This window comes from Ambystoma mexicanum, chromosome 14 (assembly GCF_040938575.1).
Source record: "Ambystoma mexicanum isolate Mex_15411 chromosome 14, UKY_AmexF1_1, whole genome shotgun sequence".
NCBI classification, from domain to species: Eukaryota; Metazoa; Chordata; class Amphibia; order Caudata; family Ambystomatidae; genus Ambystoma; species Ambystoma mexicanum.
The window spans coordinates 399,556,505-399,584,210 of record NC_090940.1 but is presented as its reverse complement, the minus strand read 5'-3'; the positions used below and the strand labels follow the sequence as shown (position 1 = coordinate 399,584,210).

The 27,706-nt window shown below is 42.8% G+C and overlaps 1 protein-coding gene across 1 annotated transcript in view; it reads left to right on the top strand.

The window, feature by feature from the left end:
- Positions 1–27,706, top strand: part of PLCB2 (phospholipase C beta 2) — a 1,211,696-nt gene that overhangs the window by 659,659 nt on the left and 524,331 nt on the right. Inside the window, exons 10-11 of the mRNA XM_069637528.1 lie at positions 3,157–3,303; positions 27,437–27,594. Coding sequence (XP_069493629.1) covers positions 3,157–3,303; positions 27,437–27,594 — 305 coding nt within the window. The remainder of the gene's footprint in view (positions 1–3,156; positions 3,304–27,436; positions 27,595–27,706) is intronic.

Genomic DNA, 27,706 nt, shown 5'->3' with positions numbered 1-27,706 from the left:
TCAGTGTCAGGCTAGGAATGCGCGATCTTGGGGTGCAGGGGCACGGCCAGACATGTATGGCAGGCAGAGAACCTGTGCTTTGAGATAGGTGATTTGGTAGCCACCATGTGACTGGTGCCCAAGCTCTCCATCTTTACAGGCCAGCCTCTTAACAGAGTAAAGTATGAGTCACCACTCCCCTTAAACTATGCTGATAGCAAGCCTCCGCCCTCTGTGCCTAGAGACTCCTCAATGTACCCACACCTTATGCCGTCTATGCCGGGGAAGCCCCATTGCACCCCAGAAACTTCTCGTCATATATTTTGGAGTCTGCAGAAAGCAAGCACCCACTTCCATGCTCTGCCCTCGTGGTCCAAGGAGTCACCGGAACCACGCATACATCTTTCGTGGTAGTTTGTGCAGGAAGCCGCTTCATGCATGCAGTGTTCACAACCCTGTAGCCACCTCCTTTCAGCCCAAGCCGAAACAGTACCACCTCCTCTCCTTACATTCCCTCATCCCTCCAGCACCAGCCGCCTTGCAATCAGCTCTCAAGTCGAGGGTACACGCAGGGGGACGGAGTCCAACCACCTTATTCAGAGGGTGGACTCAGTTCCCCCCAGCTAAAAGAGAAACATTTGATGTCCTCTTTGAATTAATGAATGAAAGCTGACCTCGAGGATCAAACCGCCTTGACACCACTACACTATATTACCTGATGAAAAATAACAAACCACTAAAGGTGAAATATCCCATTTCCATACTGCAAGTCCCAGGGAAAACATTTGTATTGGTTCTTGGACTTTAAAACATACACGCATTTTAATGTTTTGAAAAACACTATATCCTGCTTTGGTTTTGTGTGTGTGTTGATTTTGTGAAAGGCAAATGCCATTCGTCCTGTGCAATTTGGGTGGTTATGCAGAGCCAATTTAATGAAATGTGCATATGTCACCTTGATATGCTAATTTCTGTCGACGTCACATCCCATTGCGTTTGTTGATGCGTCCCCCCAAGTTAATTTTTAGGACTTGACCCCTGCTTGCAATCTGTAGAGAGTGCTCTTAGATTCGCATGCCACTCTCTGGGAAAACAGCACTAAGGTCAGCTTCGCAGACCCACCCAGCTAGCCTCTCTGCCACACCAAGGAAGAAAACCCTGCATAGCAACCGTGGTTGCCAGAATCGCCATCTATCCTCAATGGTGGTCTAACGTGTCTCCCTACCACCTCTGTGTCAAGGGCGCTGTCTCCTGGCACCTGCAGAGCGGCTTTCTATCAAAGGCCGGGTCACTTTCAAGGGCCGCTCGTGCATCTGTTAGCCCGTCTCACCCCCAATCTCTGGCCAGGATCCTCACTTCACCTGCGAGTGTCTCCTTCTCACCTCTGTTAGCGGTTTTCCCTTTTCTGTAGTAATACCTGTTCAACGCTGCCTGTGCCAGCGTATAGTGGCAGTACCCGGTGTATGATGTAAGCCTTGGAAATATAATGGCAACAAATGGCAACACAGAAAACAATTCTATTAAAGGAACCAAAACCACTGGCTTTGTCAAACTTCATATAAATATTGTAGGATGAAACAATTCAGACACAAGTGCTATCTGGCGGAGTTTGGGGCTTTTAGCGCACTGTAGTTGGCTAGATGTGCCTAGCCCTTTGTGCCTGTGGGCAAATCAGGGGACGTTTCTCCGCATTTAAAAGCCTATAATGTGCCTGTCTCTTTGAAATGCGCCCCGAGCAACCATGTGGTACATTAGCGTCGGGAGCGTGCACCTGGCACTAATGTATGCAAGGGGGCTAGCTAGGCTTCACATCATTACGCTATTGCCAAGCACCCCTCGCCCCTAAAATCCACAGGTCACCTTTGCAAATAAGGTGACCTACGCATTTCTACAATGAGCTTAAATGAAAAAGTGCATCTTCAACGCTTTCTTCATTTGGGCTCATTTTTCAGAATCTGGCCCTCTGCCTCTAGCACTGGAGCAAACATGACCTTCAGAATCTGGCGCTCTGCCTCTAACACTGGAGCTAACATGCCCTTCAGAATCTGGCCCTCTGCCTCTAACACTGGAGCAAACATGCCCTTCAGAATCTGGCCCTCTGCCTCTAGCACACTGGAGCAAACATGCCCTTCAGAATCTGGCCCTCTGCCTCTAACACTGGAGCAAACATGCCCTTCAGAATCTGGCCCTCTGCCTCTAACACTGGAGCAAACATGCCCTTCCGAATCTGGCCCTCTGCCTCTAACACTGGAGCAAACATGCCCTTCAGAATCTAGCCCTTTGCCTCTAACACTGGAGCTAACATGCCCTTCAGAATCTGGCCCACTGCTTCTAACACTGGAGCAAACATGCCCTTCCGAATCTGGCCCTCTGCCTCTAACACTGGAGCAAACATGCCCTTCAGAATCTAGCCCTTTGCCTCTAACACTGGAGCTAACATGCCCTTCAGAATCTGGCCCCCTGCTTCTAACACTGGAGCAAACATGCCCTTCAGGTTGGCTAGGACCTGCCTAAAGGGCAATGCCCGAACCGAAAACACAGAATGCTAGTGTGGGACAGTTTTTGGGAGCAAAGTGGCCCACTTTGCTAGTACTACTCAAACAGTCTGTCACACAAGGAATGAATTGCCATTTGCAACTGTGTGCCAGAGACAATGTTACGCCCCAGTCCGACCCTGCCTTCAAGATACCTCTACGACTGTTGCGGTGCACATGAATATCTCGGGAGGATAGCTCAGCGGCAACGTGCTCGCCTTGGAAGCAAGACGACAGAGAGCAGCACAGGTTCGATCCCCAGGTCCGCGCTTAGAAACCTCTGGGTGTTAAGCAAGTTAGAAATAACCTATCATATCATATCAATGATGCTTCAGCCCTATCCCTGTTTGCTCCCGGTTCAGCCTTAAGGATCAGGCCTAGGCAACAAGAGAAAATTCAGGATGGTCACCGGTATCCCTTGCCTGTGTGCCAGAAGGTGCAAATCTTTGCGAGTCGGGCCCTTAGCTTTACAAACAGGAGGAAAGTGTGAATTGTATGTGAATATCATATGATATGCATCATGTATGTGTGCATCACAAGGGAATGAACGGATTTGAATAGCCAAAATCCTTTACATATGCATGGAATAAGACTTGTAATAGCTTTAATGTTATCAATAAGTGAAGAAGTGTTCTCTTTGCAGGTCAGTTATCCCCGGAAGGGATGGTCTGGTTCCTGTGTGGTTCGGAGAACAGTGTGGTCTCCCTGGAGCAGCTAGCAGTACACCAAGACATGACCCAACCACTCTCCCACTACTTTGTCAATTCATCACACAATACCTACCTCACAGGTGAGGCTGGAGTTCAGGAAGAGCCAACTCTTCCCGTGCCTGATCCGTAGACCTTTGATATTGATATTTTATTTCTATTGCGCTCGTATAAAAGTGTTTCAGAGCGCGACAAGGCAAGGGAGGGGAACAGGGGAGAACAAAACAGCGATCTTACTAGGCCCAGTGACATTGAGAACAGGCAAGTGCATGGGAGAGGGGGAGGGGAAAAGTGCATGGAAGGGGGGAGAATTGGAAAGTGCGAAGCAAAGGAGAAACAGATAAATAATGATAAATAAATAATTAATAAAGGCGACAAAAAAGTGGCAGTGCAGCCAGCAAGTGGCAAGTGCTGGGTTTAAGGCAGCAGACAGGGTAGGTCTGATAAGTGCAGGAAGAAAACTGCAGGGGCTGTATGGGTACAGATATAGACCCCAGTGCAAGGGGTGGCACGGAGGCAGTGCAGGGGAGGTGGCAGGGTGAGCAGGAACCTGGGCCCGGAGGACAAAGGGTGGCCAGGTGCACGGTGCCAAGAGAGAACAGATCAGCAGGGGAGAGGGGGAGCGAAAGTAGAAACAAAGAGGAAGGTCTTGAGGTGCTTCCAGAACTGGAGATAGTTCTCCTCAAATTTTAGAGTGGCAGGGAGGCTGTTCCAGAGGGAAGCTCCGGCCGAAGACAGATCTACCCCCATATCGTTTCTTTGAAAAACGACTGACCCTGAGGGAGTTCGAGGTAGAGGAGTGAAGAGCTCGAGAGGGGAGGTATTTGCGGAGAGATAGCTGAAGGTATTTTGACTTCACCCAAGGGATTCCACAAAGTATCCAAATCTTGACTAGTTATCAAATTAAAGAGAGTGTCTCAGTCGTAGAAAACCATTAGGGTTTGAAAATACTGCACACCACCCCAAATAAGACAAACTAAATGTGGTATTCTGGTGCTTATGTGCTGGGGGTAAACAATGCCAGATTACGGCTGATTGTAAATGCCATCAATGGTAAACACTACAGGTTAAAAAACAAAAGAAATCCCACTGGCATAAAACAGTATGAAGAAATGGATTGTGAAAAATTGATTTCTTCAAACAATGATTTAGAAAGACCGCTCGGAGACCGCTCCGAGCGGTCTTTGTAAATCGAACTGCCAGCCCACGCGACGCACACGAGTACGCGCAGGGGATGACAGACACAGCGGAGGCGGAAGAGGGAAGTCGATGGGGCCCAGGTAAGTGTGTGTGTCTGGATGGGGGGGTGTGTGTGTGTGTGAGTGTAAGTGTAAGAATTGGGGCAGGGGAGCCGGTAACTGTACATGCGTGCCTGTTAGAATGCATGTAAAAGTGTGTGGTTGAAGGTGGGACGGGAGAAAGGCTTTTGGTGTAGAAGGGAGGCGAGAGTGAGGGAAGGGGGTTCGGAGGTAAACCCCCTGAATGACAGAAAAACTCGCCAGTGTGGGAGGAGCGTGGGGTGGAAAAGGGGTTTGGGGGGCCCAAGAGGGACTGTTTTGGGGATCATGCAAAGTGATATTTCAGCATATTGAGGGCCGCACAAAAATGTTTTTTTGTGTTCGGACTTCCATATGCAGAAACATCACATAGAACCCATCAAACACATGTTGTTTCATCATTTTCTGCACAATTCATTGTGTTGGGTTTAAAATGTGTATGGATGGTAAATCAGCACCCTCATAACACTGCAACGTGCACACATTCATTTCTGGGGCTTTGGGAGGGTCTCTGCAGAAAAAGGGTCTTCCCCATTTGTTCTTTGTGTCAACAGGAATTAACTGTGCAGTTACTATCTCATCCATCACTCCTCTTTCCTGGACAGACCACTCATGGTGTCCTTTCACTTATCTACGACCAGACCTACTCCCACTGCCCCTCTACTAGCGCCACCATGTCTAACAAGAAATAAAGAGTATTACAGCTGATAAAGTAATCCCTGTGATCCTTCCCACTCTAAATGCTTTACCAGAAAATCTAGATCCTAGCATCCTAGTCCATGAATTCAACAATATCATGCTCACTACATTGGACAAAATTGCCCATCTTAAACTTAGATCTAGCAAACCCAAAGCCCACTTAAATAAATGGTTCACGCCACAACTTAGAGACCTACGCCTTTTGAAAAGAAAAAGCGAAACCAACTGGAGACTCTGCCCCTCCACCGATAATAAAGCCAAATTAACCTTGCTCTCTTCACACTATAAGAATGAAGTCTGCCGGGCTAAACGTAATTCTTATGATGAGCGCATCGCCAATTCCAACTCTAGCATGAAGGAACTCTTCTGTATACTAAAAGAATTAGAGTCACCTATAGCCACACCGATATCTGTACTAAGGATAAATCCTGGTGTACAGACATCCAACAGGCATTATCAAACAAAATTAATATGCTCCAAAATAAAACCCAGCACAAAAAAGAAACGCTGAATCTACAGCATTCACTTAAAAACCCTCTGCCTAGCGACCCACCGAAGGCACGCAAAAATATCTTCCATTTCACCAAAATGTCTACTCTGGAAGTAGAAAAAATCATCCTTTCATTGAAGCCTTCTAATTGTAAAGGCGGCATCTGCCCTGCGCAACTAATAAAAGATGCTGCCAGGGAACTATCTCCGTTCATTGCTAAATTGATTAATGCCTCCTTTACTTCAGGCTCCATCCCTGCCAACCTAAAACAGTCTTGGGTGCTCCCTCTCCTAAAAAAACAGACATTAGATCCCCTCATCCCCACCAACTACCGCCCCATTACCACTGTACCATTTTTACTCAAAATATTGGACAAAGCTGCCTATAACCAAATTCAGAAACATTTAGAACGGCACAAACTCCTAGGAGACAGACAATCTGGTTTCCACCCTCTATACGGAACAGAAACTGCCCTTATCGATTTAAAATCCCAAATTGATGAGCTGAGAGACAAAGGGAAGTCAGTACTTTTGCTCCTACTTGATCTCTCAGCTGCATTTGATCTTGTGGACCATAAGATCCTCTGTAGGCAGCTTGATTCTGCCACTCTCTACTCCCCTGAGGCCATCAGATGGATTGAATCATTCCTGAGCGAGAGAACCATGAGAGTTTTCTCTCCTTCGGCAGCTGCAGACCCTACCCCTATCCTGTGCGGTGTTCCTCAGGGTTCTTGCGTCTCCCCAACTCTATACAACATCTTCACCAAGCCCCTGTTCGATGATTTGGACCATCTGGGTATCATCTACACCAATTACGCAGATGATACACAGATTCTCCTCCCGCTTTCTGGGGTTCATATCAAGGACACGGATTTGGTGAACAGGGTATATCTTATCATCCAGGCATGGATGGCCACTCATGGCCTATGCCTGAACGATGATAAGACCGAGTTGATAATCATGGGAACACATGCCAACATCAAAAAACTAGGTCAGGAATTTTCCTCATTCAACATCGATGGAAATACCATCAAAGTCTCCAAGGAAGTAAAAACCCTTGGCTTCTACCTGGATTCCACCCTGTCCTTTGATAAACAGTTAAAATCCCTGGCCTCCACCACAGCCTACACCTGCAAGCTGATCAGAGTGGGCAAGCCATTCCTCTCTAATGACAGCTGTTTGATCTTGGCCAGAGCCTTAATACTATCCAGAACTGACTACTGTAATGCCCTATACAGTGGGGCTAGTAAAAAATACCATCAAGCGGCTCCAAACATTACAAAATAATGCCTTGAGAGCAGCACTTGGCATAAATATAAGAACCCATATCTCCTCCATTAGACGCCATCATAAATGGCTATCTACTGGTAACAAAATACAGCTAAAGACGCTATCACTGACTCACAAAGCTGTAAACAACGCTGCCCCTAGCTACCTCACAGATAAACTTCATAGAAGAACCTCTCTCAGACCTACTAGAGCTGGCAATGCTAATTGCTTGGCCATACCTAGATACAGACTCACCACTATTGGTGGTAATAGCTTCCCAGTGAAGGCTGCTAAATCTTGGAACCTACTGCCACCAGATCTAAGAGTAGACCAACCTTACCCACTTTTCTGAAAAAATGTCATCAAATACCTCATCTCCACTGACCCCTAGTCTCCTACCTCTAGGCCTATTTCGTACCTTGAACAATTGAGTCTCACTCGCCTTTATATTGTGCCTCTCTGTAACCTGTATATTTGTACATTGCATATTTTTGTAATCACATAAGTCTTTATTGTATATCGTGTATATTTTATAACTACGGATACTATGTAAGCCTTTATTGTATATATTGTATCTCTTGTAACTATGTAAGCTTTGCATTTTCTTACTGCGCCCTGTAACTTACGGGTCTGGTGCGCAATAAAAGTGAACAAACAAACAAACAAACAAACATATGACATGAAATGTACAAGGTTCTGTGTGATATTTTTAAATATTGAAGGCTGCACACAAAAAAGACCGATTTGGTGAAGCCTTCCATGTTTGAAAATATCACTTTTCGGGTGGGGGGTATTTACCTCCTGAACCCTGCTGGGAGCCACCAACCCCACCCACTCTCACCCTTTAAATCAGCTAACTGGTAATACACTTTGTATGATCAGCTCAAATACTGTGTTTATTTGGGTTAAATTGCCCCAATTTAAGGATGTCGTATTTTTCTTTCAGAAGGGTGATATTTCAGTCATAAACCAGTGGGAACTCAGCACAGTGTTTTTTCAGGAGTAGTGGTATTTGGCTCATCTGGAACTGACCATAGTTTACCATGGCGGTATCACGTACAACCAAACAAAGATCACATATCCATGCTCAGGAGACATCGCTGGCTGACAATCAATGACAGAATCCTGCTCAAAACATCATCCCTGACATTCAAATGCCTGAATAATGCCACCCCACCGTACCTCACCAATCGTATAGTCAGGGAAACTTCCAATCGCCCTTCCAGGTCGGCTAACTCCTTTTGCCTTAATGTTCCACGATTCAACTTAACCAAATCTGGTGGCAGAAGCTTCCCAGTTATGGCTGCACAAACTTGGAACTCACTCTCACACTACGAGTTGATCAAACGTACTTCCGTTTCAGACGTAACATTCTGAAATGGCTAAGAACTAACGGCACTCACACAGTGGCCTAATATTAAAGATTAACGTGATAATTGAACTACATGCTACAGCCTGAATGCCGAATGTTGAACTTGTTGATTCCTCTATGTACTTATCATCTGCTTGTTCTCTCCCTGCTTTAACACTTGACTACCTTGTTAATTAAGCAATAATGTGAAGATTCACCTGACAATCTCGTACTATGTAAAAGCTACCTGTTGCTCTCTTTGTTTCATGTAACCTAAGTAACTTAAGCTGAACACTTTCCTGTACTGTTTGCGCCCAGTTACCTTTGAGTTCGGTGCGCCATACAAAAATAATAAACAAACAAACAAACAAACTAGCAGCAAAATTACCAATCTATATAGAAGGAGGACCGTAAACATCTGGACAAAAAAACAACCAGTGCTGATGTGCAGTAGCTAGAATGATTGAATGAGTCACTTATATATTTGCGCCCCTAACCGATTATTCTTTTATGTTGGTTTGAATGATGACCTTTAGGACATAAGTGTAGATGACATTTTCAATTTATTTGTACTTTTCAGTGATTGCGTAGAATGACTTGAGTGTGATGTTACATCACATCAAAGAGAACAATAATATTGGTTTCTCCTTTACAAATCGTTATGATTCCTTCTAATGTTACATCACATCATACAATTCCCTCTGATGTTGCATCACATCAAAATGTGGTTAGTTTTCCCTTCTTAAATGCCACAATTCCCTCGACACGTGTTTCTCCAAAACAATCAATTGGTTCTTCAGGAGGGTTACTCTAATATACAGATTACTTGTCAGCTTGCATCTATGCAATGAAAATAGTACCAATTAGTGTAATTTACTTATACACTAGCTAAACATTGTACACATTTCATTGTTGCTCCTACATGGAAGAGGCTAGTATAATTACTTGAATGCGGATATGAGGTAATCAATAATTGGAAAAAATGTTTGTGTTGTAGCTCATTAATTTTACTCACGTGTTTCATATGTGTCCTGTGTATTTTTCACATTAGATTTCTTTAAATTGTTGTAGCAGACACAACTTGCCTAAAGATGGATAATTCCCATCTATAGCTCGATCTTAAGATCACAACTATTGATTACCTCATTTAAGAAGGGGAAACTAACAATCTTTTGATGTGATGCAACATCAGAAGGAATTGTATAATGTGATGCAACATTAGAAGCATTGATGCAACATCAGAAGGAATTGTATAATGTGATGTACCATTAGAATCATTGATGCAACATCAGAAGGAATTGTATAATGTGATGTAACATTAGAAGCATTGATGCAACATCAGAAGGAATTGTATAATGTGATGTAACATTAGAAGCAATCATAACAATGTGTAAAGGAGAAACCACTATTATTGTTGTCTTTGATGTGATGTAACATCAGACTCAAGTCATTATACACAATCACTGAAAAGTACAAATAAATGGACAATTTAATCAACACTTATGTCCTAAGAGGTCCTCATTCAAACAAACATACAGGAATAATCGGTTTATGGCGCAAATACATAGATGACTCATTCAATCATTCTAATTTCAACAGTACACTGGGCAACCTCAGTGCAAGTGCACCATATTCATGCAGCCCAACCTGCAATACAAAACCACTTGAACCAAGATTCATAGCTTTCTTGAAGAGCTTGCCACTGGTTGCCAAAAGGCTGTTTTCGTATGTGCAGTAGCACCTGGAGCGTTCCAAGTGCCGAACGTGACCAAATAAATGATCTGTGGCCCAAATAAGCAGACAGACTCAAACAATATGGCAAAACACTACTTTTAATATCATTTCAATAAAGTAGAGCAACATGGCGAACAAACAGATTGCAGCTCACACACTCTCAGCGCATTTACATTACGCATAAGGCGTTATACCTTGACATATGTCAGCTATGACATCCTCCTACGTGGCAAACTGTAAAAGCCTACCGGGTAGAGGGATTGGTTAAGGGAACATATATGTATACCTGTAGTTCATATAAGTATTGGCATCATCATTGGCTGGCCCTTATCTGGTAGGCACGCCTTGAACAACCTCTAACTACATAAAATACCGATAATAGCATAACAACAGCAACGCATAGGCTTCTGCAACAATGTATAGTCCACCATTACATAGACTCTCATGATAGGTTGGCACTCTCTTCCAACCTTGAACATTCGGCTCTTTAGCAGCACATAAGCAATGAAACCAGGCACAAGGGAACAAGGTCTGACAACTGGCCTCCTTAGCTAATTAGCCTACCATCTCTCATCAGTTAGGCCCTAAGCCAAGGCGTCTGTAGTTGACCTTGCTGACTGTTCTCTTCCTCAGAACTTTAAAGGGAGTTAAGGTACATTGCTATCTTCGTGTGAAACTTTATGAATAGGTCTTGGCTCCTTGTCTTGTACCACGCGTAAGGAGACCACAATTTTGTCCATTCTGTCCTTTTATTTAGTGCTGTTTGATTCAATTATATTGGGTGCTATCACTCTCCTCGGCCTCTGGAGACTTGGTTGCTCTGTCTTGCATGTGATTTCGGCATCTTTGATTGGTCAATACTTGGCACTCACAATTATTCACTCCTTTACTTAATCTAAGAGAAATTTGTCTTACACACATGGCTTATCCTCTTCGAGTTTTTTCGTGCCTTGTAGTTGCATCTTGCTGTGGCATCCTTGATTCTGAGCCAAGCAAATATCCTTTGTTCTTGGACAAACCTGTATTCCAGCACCTGTCAGCTCTGCAGCCTTGGTCTTTCTCCTCGAGGCTTCTCGCTTATTATTATACAATGCTGACCTCCATTTTCTCAACATGGCTCGCATTTTATTGCCTACTTTAGCAAGCTTCTACATTGTCTTGTCTACCTTGTGTTTCAGCGTATATACATCTACTGCATCTCTTGTTACTTATCTTCAAAGTGCATATAGTTTTCTTCATATTAGCATATATGTTTACTTCGTCCCTTTAGTCACATCTTCATTCTTGAGATATCCATACATCTGGTTTAGTGCTCTCACGTATCTTCCCTTTTTTATGACGTCACTTCACACATGTCAGACTTTACTTATAGTTCTTCTATGTTCAGTGGTGTCTGCAGACTGATGTGTACCGCATCAGTTCGAGGGTACATTCGATACGGTTTTCTCAGTGCATAACATCTCTCAGACCTTCGCTGTGGTATTGGGATTCTACCAGGTGTCATGCTCAGTGTTCTCTTGCTGTTCTTCCACTATGACAGAGGTGTGGGTGTGGGTTCTATAAATGACATGTACGTCTGTTGCCTCTCTACACTTACGCAGCTTCAGAATGGAGATCATAGTAGTTGGAGAGACACTTCCCTTCCACTGGGAACAGGGAATGGGAATGACCCCGTCCTTGTTCAGAAAGTGGAAAACCTTCTGAATCAAATCTATTGTTCTCTAAAACCATCATATCCATAACAAAGAGAACCAGTTTCAAGATTATTTTGTTTACTAACGGTCCGCCCTCTCCTCGAAGCAAAACATCATATTGAATGCTGGTGCTGCTCCGATGTGAATATTGAAACTTCATGTATGTGGGCACACTTAGGAAACAGATACAGAATATCTAAAGTATTCCAAATCAAATATCCAGTGTCTGTCCAAAGTCTCAGAAGTGAACCACTTTACCGTGGTCCTGAAACAACTTAATTGGTTTGCCACAGAACAAAGAATGGAAGTTAAACTTCTTTGCATAGCCCACTGAGCCACTGAAGAATGAAGTCCAGAGAACCCACTTAAATTATGTTTCCAGCCAAAATCTTAGATCTTGCCATGCAAATCGAGTTTCTTCACATAAGATGTAACCACAAGAATCATGGAGAGGGGACAATCAAAGTTATAGGTACTTAGCTTTGGAATTCCCTGGACCCACATTCAAGAGTGCCCTCTCACCTGCAGGTTATCAAAGGCGCCCTGAAGACTTTTCTCTTCAAGAGGACATTCCATTCCTCCCAACCCCCTAAATAGGACCTGGCTGCCTCCACAGATAGTCAAGGGCACCCCTTCTATCATCAGAAACCTGAAATGCATGTGATCGTAACCACCCATCAAGAGCTACAAAAACATAGCCTTTAAAAGTGCCATCCTCTCTACAGCCCTTTTACCTTTTCTAAGTTTCATTCTTTGACATGCGCTGCAAAACCTTTGCTCAAGGACATATTAGTGTGATACAAACCCCCCCCATATAAATAAATGCATTTCTATAAAATAATTGATTACAGTGGTGTATCTGATAAAAAATACTACGGCTTCATAAAGAGCTTGACAGTGCAGTAAAAGTGATGGTAGGGGGATTAGCACCACTTTCACTGCACAGCCAAATTCAGAGTTTCAAAGGGAACCTCTCTAAAAAACCACCTTGTTTTATGAAGCGGAAATCTTTTCCTTAGAAAAACATACCACATGTGGTAATCACCACATCTTGCAATCACCGCATGCAGTACTTACCGATAACTCTGGAGTCCTAACTGAAGGGTCTGCATGTCTCTAAATCTTGTGGACCCTTCCTGTTACCATATGCATACTACTTGCAGTAACAGTAGTTCTATTTGGCAGTATTAGCGGAGGTGGGCCCTATGACTTTATATTTTATCTTAAACTAATACTGATTTATCATGCACAATAGTAGAAAAAGACAGCTAAGTGATATGTAGACCAGACACTCCTTGCAAATATGTATTTTTGCTGGTAATCATTTTGACAGGAGGTCCATGTTTTGTGACTAGGTTAGACTAAATTTGAAATTATCAATATAAAGATTCTGTTCCACACATGATTTTTTTATTAAGGGTTTCTGGCCATCTGTGTTAAACGGCTGGCCACTTCAGTGAGATTTCAATATATACCATACTATAAATATGAAACCTTTACCAATGGATCTATACATCACTTTCATGTGTTCATTCCTGTCTGTTGAATGATCACATCTGTGACAAAGTCCCCTGCTTGATTCTGGTTACTTCTAGGGAGGTGACCGAGGTGGCATGGTGCTTCCCTAAGCTAGCAGAACATGGCGCCAGAAGGTAGGTCGCCCTACCGTCATCCTCATTGCATGGTAGGGACAGTCCCTTTGCTACCACAGACATCCCTGCCCCTTTAAGGTAGTAGACAAACTATGTGCCTGCATGCTTGACTTCCCTCATGTGGCTGCAGAAATTGGAGGATAGTCAGGCAGAGGTTGGAGAACATAAGGAGATGTTGCAGAATGTAAGGAGATGGTTGGAAGACATAATAATGAGGAGGGAATCCTGATAGATAGATCAGGGAGATATGATAAGCCCGGATGGCTCTGGCCAGGTAACAGAGGTGAGAGGAAGCTTGTGTGATGACAATGAGGAGGGAGATTAGGGAAGAAAAGAAAGGCCTGAGGGAGGGGAAACATTGGTATCTCAGGGGACGAAGGTGGCTTCAGGTGAGAGAGAACAGCAAGCGGATCATGGCTCCAGCTATACCCTGTGGAGAAACCCGTACTGTACCACTGGCTTAATGAGTAGTCAGAGAGGTGCTTCCAGGAGGCTTAGCAAGTTGGTGTACTGACACATCATTTGCTAACCCCTTAAAACCTTGAACAGACAGTTGGGTAGTAGAAGGGTGCAGGAACCTAAGCCTGAACCTGACACTGAAAGAAGGAGGGTTTGGGAACCCTATGAACCTGCTACTAACCCAGACTGAGTTGGGATGTGAGACGTTACCTAGTACGACCTATATGGACTGTATTAGTTCTGTTATACCACTTCTTGAGTCCAGCCTCTTTATACTCCACACTTGTCTATATGACTAATGGTGTCAGTAGTGAGATGCACAAAGGCTGTGAGGGAACTATCCCTAAAGTAAAATGTTGTGTACATCCAGTGTGGCTCAACTTCCCACAAGGCCCACTCCAAATTCAGCAGATCTGGAATTGTACAGTATAGACAAAGTGGTTATTCGCTTGAAAAGATGGGCCTTAATCTCTACAGGCCTGAGTGTAGCATTACTATGGGAAACTATTAGCGTTTTGCCCCACAATGAGGCCTGACCGTAAAATATGGAATGTATGTGGAGGAAGGTGTCATTGACAGACACTGTAGTGAAGTAGTCAAAGTTTTCTTTTTCAACTATGCATGCAAGGGGTATAGGATCACAGAGTGGGTTCCAAAAGCCCACCTGCTTTGTGAGAAATACGTTCCCTCAGACGCAGAAAAGACCCCTGAACTGGAATAATCAGCCAGCAGAGAAACTGATTTCTGATCCACATATATCCCGAATAGGAATCATTGGCTTACCAAAGTAGGACTGGCCCAGATCCAGAAAAGGCCCACCAACCCACCCTTATCTGACTTTGGTGGAGCGACCAAGGTTGAATCTCAGAGAGTTCTCTGTAGTTCAGCAATCCATCCCTACAATCTTCATTCAGTGCTACCATTTCAACAACGTAGAAGGGTAGAAGACTCATTGTGGAGAAAGTGGGACTCTTGTATAGAGTGAACAATAGTTTAACTTTGGATGTACAGAACATGCCAGATTTGAGTTCCTCTCTGTTCCAGAAGACTTTTTTTAGACCTGGGCCTCTCCTCTCTCTGCGGGTCACCAAGTCGTCGCAAAGGTTCAAGACCATTACTTAACAGATTCCTTTGGCCTGGGGAAAATCAACAGGTGCAGGAATAGTGACTGGAGTACCTAGTGTTCAAAAGAACATCAATAAGCAAGGCCTGTCTGTACCACTGCCCATTATTGAAATATCTCTTTACCAGATTGTGAAGAATATAAGAGGACCCCTACGCCTATTAAAGTATGGTAATCACTACATTCCAGTAATTCTTAATTATGCTACTCTCTACCCAGAAGCATTCACCCAAGAGATCCAGCACTACTCAGAGCATGATAAAATACCTAACAGCTTATTTCAACTTGGTGGGGTTTAGGAAAGAAATACTTACCAATCCGGGGTCACAAGAAAGTGTAATAGGAAGAGACCTCAGTGACTGTACTTGCCACTCCCAGTCCAATGGCCCAATGGGGTGCTCGAAACAGTCCCTGAAGAAGGTTCTCATTAAATTGAAGTCAGAGGATGCAAAGAACCGGGACAAATTACTTCAATTGGCCCTATTTGCTTCACGAATAAGCCTCAAGCATCCACTGGTTTATCTCCTATTGGACTGGTCTACAGGAGGGAGCCCACAAATGCCTTTTATATCTTGAAGGAGGATGACGAAGGAAGTAACAACTTAGAAAAAAGGGATGGGGAGTTTATACAAGCCACCTAGGAATGACTTAATGTGATGCCTAATTCACCCAGCAACAGTTACAGGTCAGCCGAGAAAGTTCATTGCAAATTGACATGGGCCCTTAAAGGTTACGTAGGTGCTCAGCAACAATGATTATCAAGTACCGTAAAATGATCGACAGGATAACAGTCTTTTGTACCCTGGAAATATGTAAAAGACTTGGCAGAAACTTCAGGAGCCAACATTATTGGCCCCATTACTTGTTGAAGAGGACGATAAGCACATGGCAGCCCCGATGGCGTTAATTCTTGGAGACATCAGACCTGAGCAATCTCAAGGATGTCCAGATACATTTTCAAGAATTCTCGGATGTCTTCAATGACAGATTCAGATGGGCCATGGCCTCGTATAGCAGATTGAGACCCCTTTGCGAAAGACTATCAAACTTTGGACCTATCGTTTCTAAGAAACTTGAAAAAGGCAGTAGGAGAAGAGGTCAAGAAGATGTTGGAGCTTGTCGTCATAGAGCCCACCCATAGCCACTGGCCATCACCTATTATCCTAGTATTTAAACATGATGGGAGAGTATGCTTTTGTATGCTTTTGTTTTTCTATCTAGCATCCAATTATTTATTTTGGAGGGTTTTGAGGGGCGTACAGTTCCTTCCAACTCAACCCTGCACATCGCCACCACATTTTTCTTACTTACATTTGTATACCTCTTTCCCTGTTTGTTTTGCATTGTTTTCCAGGCAGTTACCAAATGACACCATCACCAGTTTTCACACAAATTACGTTGTCTGTCCCTGTGCTCGCCTTGCCTCTGATCCTGCAACACCCACTTCTCTCTGCTATTTACTTAACTTTTCTATTTTGCTTTTGTTGGGATAGAAATGAGTATATCCCACACCCCTAAGCACTTTCGAGTGAGACGAACCCCATATGAGATAGTGTAGTGTATAAGGGGGAGGGAACTGCATTATGAAACTCAGTGCAAAAGCAATATTGCACGAACAGCAAATGCATGGCATTAGGATACACATAGAAAGAAATGCCATTTTGTAGTTATGGCGAAAACACAGGCTTTTGTGACTGCGCTGCACCAGCCGAGCTTCATGGAAACATTTCACTAGGCCCAACACCCTCACGGCAGAGCAAGTGCAGACTGCCAGCTCCCACGGAAGTCCACTTCCCCATGTCTCTTTACTGTTGCAATCATTTAGTGTTCAGAGGAATGCACCCTGCAAGAGCGTGAGACAACACCAGGCTGCGTGCAGCGTCCATTCAGCACAACTAAGCTGCCAACAGGCCTCTAACCCCCACCCAACCAGCCCACAGTCAGCCCCACACCACTGACCCGACACCCACACCTCTGCATGCATTCCATGATAAGCAAGCGACCCTCATGTCCCAACGCAAATCAAGTGTCCATAAAAGATCTAAGCATGCACAACTGTTTTTCTCCCAGCATAAAATATATCCTTTGTAACATGAGGTACAGGGTGGGATAAATTAAAGATTAAACCCAGGGTGAAGACATTGAGTACAGGAGGTGTGGTATCAACGAAGCCCTGAATGTGTGGGTTAGCGCGACTGTATTTTATCCTCCCTTCCCCGGGCACCAATTCCCCAAACCGCCCAGGTGCATGCCACAATGATATAGCACGTAGGCTTAGCATACTAGTTAAGAAGTAACATTTTAATTTGCGAGTGCTCTGACCTTCAACTAGCCTCCAAGATAGGCCCAGCTGACCCACCTGGAGCCTGGCTGACGGCGATGGACTAACCAATGATAGCCTGGCATCCCCTATGGAGCAGGCCCATGTTTATAGTATTGCCAATCAGTAGCGCTGATTTGTACTGTATGTGATGATGCCACAAGGCCTTTTAAGCTCTTGTTTGTACCAGGACTAGCCAGAACATTCTCTAGCAGCAGAGTCCTTTGCTGATATTTTGTATTCTGTACAATTAAAGCCTTGTTATCCTTGCAAGCTATCTCCTGGCTTATTTCCCTAGAGGGTTGTATTCACTCTGGAGTGGGCGTAAAAAGGGACTTGCCTTCACTTTTTTGCGATAAATTAAATCATCATAACAGCTTGTCTTCAAATTTGAAAATGTTTTTTTTCTGTTTTAGATGTGTTTTGAAAATTCTGTTTTTATGAATATGTAAACATGACTGAATACAGTGTTCCCACTGATGTGTATAGTAATCGAATGCCTAACACACTGCCTCTTTGCTCAGATGTGAAAACCTTATGAACTAATCTCTACATAGGTTGGCAATTGTGAATGTTTGTGTTTACTGTTCAACTATACCTAAATATTCTGTGAGCTGTCATAGCAACAATCCTCTTGTTCTAATATACATGTGACCTAATATCCAAACTCGTGTTGCCTTACTAACTGCACAATATACATACATACCTCTGTAATCCAGGTGTAATGTGTTTGTTAGTGGCACGGGATATATATATATATATACACTCTTATTGCCTTTACTGTGGTGCACAATGCCTACTAACAGCCGGTGCTTTGTTATAGGGTTAAAGGCTAACCTTTGCAATGTAAAAAAAAAAGATTTTCTTATTGCCACTATAGACTTGATAAAAAAAACAGCTTTCTTCACAAAACCAAACTTACAAAGCACTCTATCCAACTGTTTCAGTGCAGATAGCTTTATCATATTAAAAACATCATCATTAAGTTATTGACCAGCATGGACTTAAAAAAATGGGCATTTAAAAGTCAAACACTCGTCTGTCTGTGGCACACGTTCCACCCCTATGCAGGGACTTCCTCAGGCAAAGTCAATCAATTTGTTTAGTGCAAGCCTTCTTCTATTTGTACACTTTTTGGGAAATCATGTGATCAAAGTCATATCACTTATTTTGGAGGTAATCCTATACCTAGCTGAAATATTAGCAGCCATCTTGGATCTGTATAGTTACAGTAATCCATATGGACAAAAGCATGTAAAGGGCTCATAGCTCTGTCTGTTCTAACAGACCGTTGCCATTTGACATTTTGTAAACAAGTGTTATGAAGTATTATATTATCATCAATACACAAACACTTTAGATGTTAATGCAACATATGGATATATGGCTCGAATCAGGTAATTTGAGCTATTGCAACATTTTGCACTACATAATACATATGTCACCTTAAACAGAACGATCATTTAGCCCACTTTGGCATGATTTTTTATTTTTATTTTGAGGTTCTATTGTCTGGGGCAAAGGTGATGGAATAATATACAACCATCATCCTATGCATTCAGAGCATCACACATCACTTTAAATAATGTTTACCCACTTGGGGAGACAGAAATAAAGCGCTAATGATTATCAGCGCTTTAAATGCGTGCTGCTGCAATGCAGCTTAGATTTATGGCATAGAATCTAACACTCAGTACACGCAGTACTACACTATAGTGATTTAAATAACAAATATTTGACTTACAGGTCGAGCAAACCAATATAGCAGTACAATATGGTACAATTATGTTTACTCAAATGGGAGCCGCAAATGGCAACGGTCTGTTAGAAAAGACAGAGCTATGAGCCCTTTACATGTTTTTGTCCATATGGATTAGTACAACTATACAGGTCCAAGATGGCCGCTAACATTTCAGCTAGGAAGAGGATTACCTCCAAAATAAGTCACATGACTTTGATCACATGAGTTCCCAAAAAGAGTACAAATAGAAGAAGGTTAGCACTAAGCAAATTGATTCACTTCGCCTGAGGAAGTCCCTGCATAGGGGTGGAATGCGTGGCACAGGCTGATGAGTGTTTGACTTTTAAATGCCAATTGTTTTAAGTTCATGCTGGTCAATATATTAATTATGATATTTTTAATATAATAAAGCAATTTGCACTGAAATAGTTGGATTGAGTGCTTTGTAAGTTTGGTTTTGTTAAGAAAGCTGTTTTGTGATCAAGTCTACAGTGGCAATAAGCAAAACGTTTTATATACATATATATATATATATATATATATATATATATGTAAAAACAGAGTAGCCAATTCTAGTGCACTGCCTAACTTGTAGCTGGTGCTAGGAAAAGGAAGCTATGGCCAATGTTGATGCTAGCTCCCATTCAGACTCAGATTGCGATCCCATCTTCGCAATACATATTAGACTCGACATATCCTTATCTGTGAGGGGAGATATTTCTCTACTGGATGCTTCTCTCTTTTTAGTTCCTTCACTGACCTTTGTTGCATGAAACTTGGTTAGTTTTAATTTTCTCAGGAATTTAAAGAGGTCCACTCTTGTGGATGTATAGTCATAGGGATATGTAGGGCCAAAGGATAGGCCTAAGGATAAAACCGAGTTTTCTTCTTGAGTAAGTCTTCTAGATGATATATTGAATATTTTTACTTGTAGATTTTCCTGCCTCTCGGTCTCCCCCTCGGGTTGTTGCCAGATCGTGTGATCATATTTGGTGCATTGCTTATGCTGGCATCCCCGCCTTGTCCTCTTCTTCCTATTCTTCCGGCTGCACCTCTTCCTTGTCCGGAGTATTGGCCCTTTCCCCTCTTGTCTGTTCTGCTGTCTAAATGCAGTAGTTCGAGTTGCTTTCCTTGAGTTTTAAATGGGATGTGTTTACACGGATTTGGAGTTTGATCAGCCTGAGGAAGCTTGGTATATCCAGGCGGAACGCGTGGCGATTTTCCACCCTGGGGGGTGAGTGTTGTTTAACCTGTATGCCATGGGGAGGTTTGTTATTTACACCTACCCTTTACTGCATATTTGCACAGTTGGTTATTTGTTTTTATAATTAATAAAAACGAAATATTTTTGTAAGAAGGTGTTTTGGTCTTGAGTGCTGGGAATACTTTTGGCATGTTTGGTAGGGTTTTTTTTGTAGTGTTACAACCCTCTATACACATGTGTTTTTTTATACATATATATATTCACTGAAAAAACTTTGTTAAAGGGACGTTAAGGTTAAGTTGCACTAATAAAAACCTATGAAATTAACTGAAAAAACTTTGTTAAAGGGATGTTATATTTACAAGTAAAACAGAAAACCCTTAGAAATTCACCAGTATGGAAACCTAAGCACCACCGTGCACTGCTAAGACTAACACCATGGACATCAAAGATGACATCACAATAAAAAAGTGCAGTACTTCCAAAGACAATGAAGGTGACCAAGAAGATGAGTTAGAGAAAGTGCTTAGCTCTAGCACCAAGAGAGATTCATGGGTGTGGCAGTTCTTTACCACTTTTGAGAATGCACCAAAGGCTAAAGCTACCAAAGTGAAATGCACTGTGTGCAACGTTGTACTCAGTCACGCACTACCTGGACAGTACTCCTACGGGACCACTTCCATTCACTGCCACACCTAATCCAACCACTGCAATGCTCTCAGAAAGGCTGTTCCTTTCTTAGCAAGTAGTAGCAAGTAGTAGGCTGTCTTCCTCCACCTCATCTTCCTCAACCAGTGTTGTAACCACACAGCCTACTTCCGTGGGACACAAAATCCCACCAGCTACCTTGCAAGCAATAAAAGAGGCTGTTGATCCATATCTTTCAAAGAAAGCAGTCCTCTGTATATACTGCAACACACCACTCTGCAGGGGGGAGTAATTTCGAAGTGCTCTTGAAGCTTTAATCAAGGTGCATGAGAAACACTGTCCCCTACCTTAAATGTAACACATGCGCATCTTCCCCTGTCCACCTGCCTCTCCATATTTGTGCACGGTGCCTCTTCCGTCATTTCCCTCCCCACCTTACGTTCTATCCTTCCATGCAAAAAGAATTTAACAAATTAATAAACAACAAAAAGGTACCTTTAGGAACCACCTTTCACAGTTGAAAAATAGAACTAAAGAAAATAATCTTGTACACTCCATCTACTTTACATTTCTCACTAAAGTACATAGACTCAATAACATTTTCCAACATTTCCATTAGCATTTTGTGTTATGCTAATGGGAATAATGTGGCGTTCATCCCCCGTTCCAGTCCCTGGAATGGGGGAGAACGGCCCGCCAGCCCAAGTTATCGGCCCAAGCAAAACGAGGGCAGATATCGAAGGCTCTGGACCGTTATCCCCGTTCCAGCCCCTCCAATGAGGGATGAATGCCATTAGCCCCCCGGGTTGCCAAAGCGCTTCCCCGGTTTGGCAAAACAAATATTCCTACACCGGGACGCATGCAGCGTCCCACTGTAGGAAGGAAAATCCTTTTCCAAGATGGCCACCATGAAAAGTGGAGGCGGGGCTCCGTACAGACCCTCTCTTTCTTTTCCATGGCAGCCTGCAGAAGGCGAAGAGAGAACCCTATGACGATATTACCACAAGCACATTTTTTTCTCCCTTTCAAACCTATCCCTATTACAGAAAACATTACCACATAGCTGGACCTTAGTGCACATGGCCACTTTATCCCCATTGGTTGTTACTCATGGTCACGTCCAGTAGCCAGATTGTCCGGGTCATGACCTTATGCCATGACCTGGACAGTCTGCCCATGGGCAAAGGCAGTCACCAAAGGTATATCACTATGTTTTGTAGCTACATTTTGACACTTGTCAAAAAATAAAACACGTACACATTTGCAAACCATGCCTTTAGGACCTTGCCGATACTCCTTACACAAGTTTTCTGGAAATCTGCCATTGTTTTATTTTTTTTAAAAGTGTCAAAATGTACGTACATAAAATAGTCATATAAATTAGCCCCCACTTGACAAATTCCATTCACACTTTGCACAAACATTTAAGGTTGGGTCTCTAATCTTTCTGAAAACTTTAGTCCACAGTCGTCAAAAAGCAACAAAGTTATAGGCCATCTAAAAATGTTGATACCCCCATAATTTAGCCACCTCTTGACCAAGTCCCACCAAACTTTGCAAACACATTTATATCCGTATTTAAACTCTTTGTACAAACCTTTGTGCAGATTTGTCAAACAGCACTACATTTATAAGCCTTTGCAATATTTTAGACACCCCTCTCTAATTTTGCCCCCTCTGGACAAAATTCCACCAAACTTTGCAAGCACATTTATATCTAGATCTAAAATCATTTTGCAAACCTTTGTGCAGATTCGTCAAGTAGCACCACATTTATAAGCCTTTACAATATTTTGGGACCCCGCCTCTAATTGTGCTCCCTCTTGACAAAGCAGCAACATACTTTGCAAAACTATTCAGAATCAGGTCTAAAATGATATTCAAAAACTGCTTTTCACCAACAGTATAATGCACAAGTAAGCATAGATGCCCCTGAACATCACAGGACTGCCCCAGACTGTTTGTGGACATCGGAGAAGAAAAACGCAATTTTTATGGCTTAAAGGCCATATCCCATCCCATCCTCATCACCTCTCACCTCTCCATAGATTGTTTCATTAGTTTGACAAGTGCAATGTTGTGTTTTTTAATGTTTCTAACTTGATGTTCGCAGAACCGCCACCTGTCCGCGAATCCAACATAGCGGGCGTTCCCAAAATCTGACACACTTCACAATTTTTATTGACCAATCAGCAGGCGTGTATGATGTCTGTGGACATAACTCGCCCTCTGGACCAATCAGAGGCCCGTCCGCAGACCGAACAGGTAAATAAGACTGCGGACCGAACCCAGATATCACAGATTTTGTTTACCAACTTTTTGGTAATTTTTTTAAAAACTACTGGATCGATTACATTAAATTTACAAAAGCATGCTTTTAGAACCAAGCGGCCGCTCCTGCCACAAATTTGGTGAAAATCCATCTGGTGGCTTGGGCTGTAGACTTGATCAAAATGTATTTTCCATTGCGTCTATGGGAAAAAACACACATTTTGGGACCCCACCTATAACTTTGCCCCCTGCCCCTTTGATGAAACCTCACCAAATTTCGCAGGATCAATCTGACAGGGCCATATAACTTTTTTGCAAAGTTTTGTGAGGATTTGTTCTGGGGCGGGCAAAGTTATAAGCCACCCAAAAAGTGCTCTTCCTATGGGTTGAGCAACTTAACCATAACTACAGGGCCGCTACTGCAGGCCCTGTTATATAGTTGAAAGAGAAAAAAGATACCAGCTGTGACAGGGTCGCACAGTAAAGGAAGCAGAATTCAAGCAGAATTAAAGACAGAATCCGTCCAATAGACATCTTTATTGAAGTTTGAGTTTCAGTAAAAAGATCAGTCAGAGAGGTAGCCAGCAATGCGTTGTGTGCCCTTCTAGGCATTTAATCACACAACAATCAACAGACCCTGTGTACATGATATGTATAAAAAGTGCTCTCAGACTCTATGGTCTATGAAGCATTAACACCTTTCACAGTGAAAAGAAAAGCCATAAATGGTGCAAGGTAAAGTGGTTTGTGATAGAACAGGTTAGCTTTCAAAGTGTGCAAATCCCAGGAAGATTAGATGCTCATTATATAGGTAAGACTACATGCAGTCTCAGAATAAAATGAATATATCAGCAGAATAGTGCCGTAATTCATAAATGCATAGTGCAATTGAGAGCCTGTTAAAGCAGAACATGTGACCTTATCTGTGTTGATGAAGGCAAAATAAAAATAGAGACCCAACTCCACATCATAAAAGCCTCATCAGTATATGTATATCCTACCTAAGTTGTATAAGACAATGGAGGATATACAATTAAATATATGTATATGTATATATATATATATATATATATATATATATATACACACATTGGGAATCTGGCAACAAATTGTATCGAGACATATGAATATATACATATATATTCACATGTCTCGATACAATTTGTTGCCAGATTCCCAATGGCTGAACATGCTGGGAGATGGTCCACATTTATGCTGAAAAGAGAGTCTCTACATAAACTAAGGGATGTGGTCATATTTCCTGATTGCAGCGATTATTAGTCTGGTGGCGGCTTACTGCACTCTTTTGTATGGTGCCAAGGTTGAGGTGGTGACACTTGAGAGTAGCATATTAATTTGTAAATGGCCCCATATTACACATTCTCACCAAGCCCAACCCTTTTCCTTTGAGATAGTTTAGAAATAAAATAGAATACACCACACAAAAGTAACCCAGGGTGCAGAGGGCTACCCAGAGTTCCCAGCCAGCCCACCCCTGAGCTGAATATATTGTACAACCAGCAGTTACCTCAGTCTCCTTGTGCAGATAAGATCTGGTTGGGAGTCATGCCATGAAGCATGGACACGCAGCTGGGACCCTTGCAGGTTTTAAGCAAGCATTGGCAATACCAACAGTTTGGGCTATTGTGTAGGCATGGGAAAGGCACTTGCCATGCACTGCCACAGTGATATTACCTGGTTATTGATGGTAGCAGGTGCAAAATGGCAAGTACCTGGGCATCTAGTAGCAGTGCCTGGCAAATGATTAATACTTGTACGCAAGCCAAAATCGTTGATTTTGCCAATGTTTGTAGAATGACATGCATTGTGCTTATAAATCGAGGAGCTGAAGGCAAGCCTGGTTAAGACTTTTTTATTACACCAGCTGCGGATTTACAACTCCAATTAAGTCATTAACTCTAGGAAGACTGCTTTGAGAAAACACTGACAGACAATTCGATTGCAAGGTGTGATGGTACAGCTTGAATAAAGCCAGCTCATTTAGTTCCCATGAGAAGTTGTTTTGGGCAGGGAGGGGCAGAAACTGGGTGGGAAAGAATATAGGGAGTAGGGGGGCCATGGGCATTCAATGGATGGGCAAAAAACCAAACAACACCTACAAGCTGTGTGTCCCTGCTCATATGCCATTTCTCCCTATCTGTACTCTAATGCAACTGTTTCGGTTTATAGTGGCCCTAAAGTGCCACCTAATTGCCCAAACAAAAAAATGTATACAGGCTACAATATTCTTCCAGGTAGGAAACAGTAATAATTTGTGGCAGGAACCAAATGTACAGGCCAATGTTCCCAAACAAAGATTTTAGGAATTAAGTCTGGATTCATTAACCCGATGAATTATAAAATCTATTCTGGTTTACAAAATGACCAAGAAGAATAGAAATAATCTACACTTAAATTAATGAAAGTGAAATATGTCTCATGAATGCTCAGGCTGGATATCCTGAAATCCTCACTGGAGTTTACTGTTTGGTAAGTTGGCAAGAGGTGTCTGCGTAAGAATGCACAGACTGATAGGAACAGACCATTGCCCAGTCTACAGGGCACAAAGCATTACAACTGGTCACATAGATGACACCGTAGCCCAGTGATGAGGGATCCAGGATATTGAAGCAGACATCTATATTGCTTCATTGCGTGTTATCCTGGTGGTGGGCCTAAGAGCTTCTAGAAGGGCCGTGCGGAGAGGGCATGACCACAGACAACGGCTAGTGAGAATCCTGCAATTTCATCAGATGACCAGTCCATATAATGGCGAGCAAGCAGACCCCGGAGGAGTAACGTGTGTACTGAAAATCGGCACGTGGTGACAGCTGAGGGGGCAGAATAATTTGGGGAAACTACTAAAGAGGGCTTTGTGGGTCCATAAACTGGATGTTGAACCTCCATGGAAGACATGGCATTGTTATTTCTGAGGCTAGAGACACATTGCAGCATTCCTGCTCCTGTCTACACTGACTGTAGCTTTATTCTTAATTCTCAGTGTGCCAGCATGTTTTCCTTTAAGCATCATGCTCTTTAAATGTTACCTCAAGGACTAGTGATGTGAGTGGTGCTTCTCTACACTTCCTGAACCTTATTCATTAAGACATGGAATCATTCTTTGTCAGTTCCTTCTAATTTCTTATGCTGAACTTTACACTATTTCTTGGGCTGTGTCTTGCTAAACTACAGTCATTGTATTGGGTTATTGCAACAGCCTTACACGCAGGAACAACACAAACAGCAATGACATGGGTTAATATCCCTGCAAAAATATCACCATACAAATATATTGCCATATTTTTGCAGCGATATTAAGGCATGGAACCTGCGGGGGACACCCCGGCAACCCTTGCATTATTTTTAAAGGAGCAGGGGACACCCCTGCCACCCCCGCTCACAAAACCCCCAAAAATGACCCCCCCCAAAAAATATTGCTCATGGCCGTACAAGACGACCATATATACAGCGATATTTTTGGTGAGGATAATATGTAGTGTTACCACAAAAGCAGCCTCAAGCACGACAAACAAATGATTGTGCCTCCAAATTGAGGTTTGACGCAGCCTGGCCTGCAGCCAATCATTGGTTGTCCACGACAATACAATCGATACAGCAATTGTTTCGCAACTGATACAGCACTGTATAAACAAGGCATAACTTGTTATGAGGTGAACTTTGTCATCCAACGGGAAGATGAGCTTCTATTTGTGAATGCCCCTCATTTCTTCATGGAACGTTGTCCTACGGGATTGTGCCATTATAAAACACTCCCATGAATCAGGGCCTATGTGTTAAGTTGAGTAATATCTGCTATCATACCAGCCCTAAGAAGCCAGTTTAAGACTTTGCGAAATGCTATATAAGACCAAATAGTAGAAGTAATAATAAGTGTTGCAATTATTGTAATAATAATGTTTACTACTATTATTATATGTATTATTATTATTGATAATAACTAAATAGTATAATTGAGTACAACATAACATTTGGCCAACCACGGTTTTAATGTACGTTCCATATACATCTCTGTAATGGGATCGCGGCACAGGAAGCTTTGAAAAGTACTAGTGTTGGAAAAACAATACTAACGTCAGCTTGCTAATGCACCTACGTTCTTGAGAGGACAATTGAAGGCTGAGAAGAATTCTTCAATAAGGAACTATGCATTAGTCTCTGCCAGGTCTGAAACCCTGGATGTCATGGGGCAAGCGACTCAATGCTGATGATTCTCATACGTGCCCTAGCTATGATCAGTGACCATGTTGTGCTTCATCTCTTCTAGCTGGTCAATTTTCTGGAATCTCCTCTCCCGAAATGTATCGCCAGACCCTTCTGTCTGGCTGCCGATGTGTGGAACTGGACTGCTGGAAGGGAAAGCCTCCGGAGGAGGAGCCCATCATAACCCACGGCTTTACCATGACCACGGAGATACTGTTCAAGGTAAGAGGACTGTGTGGCCTAGTCTAGCTGGATAGGATGGGGACGCACATCAGGGATCACTGGTGGGAACGCCTTTTCTGGGACATGTGGGGAAAGCTGCCTTTAGACTCTT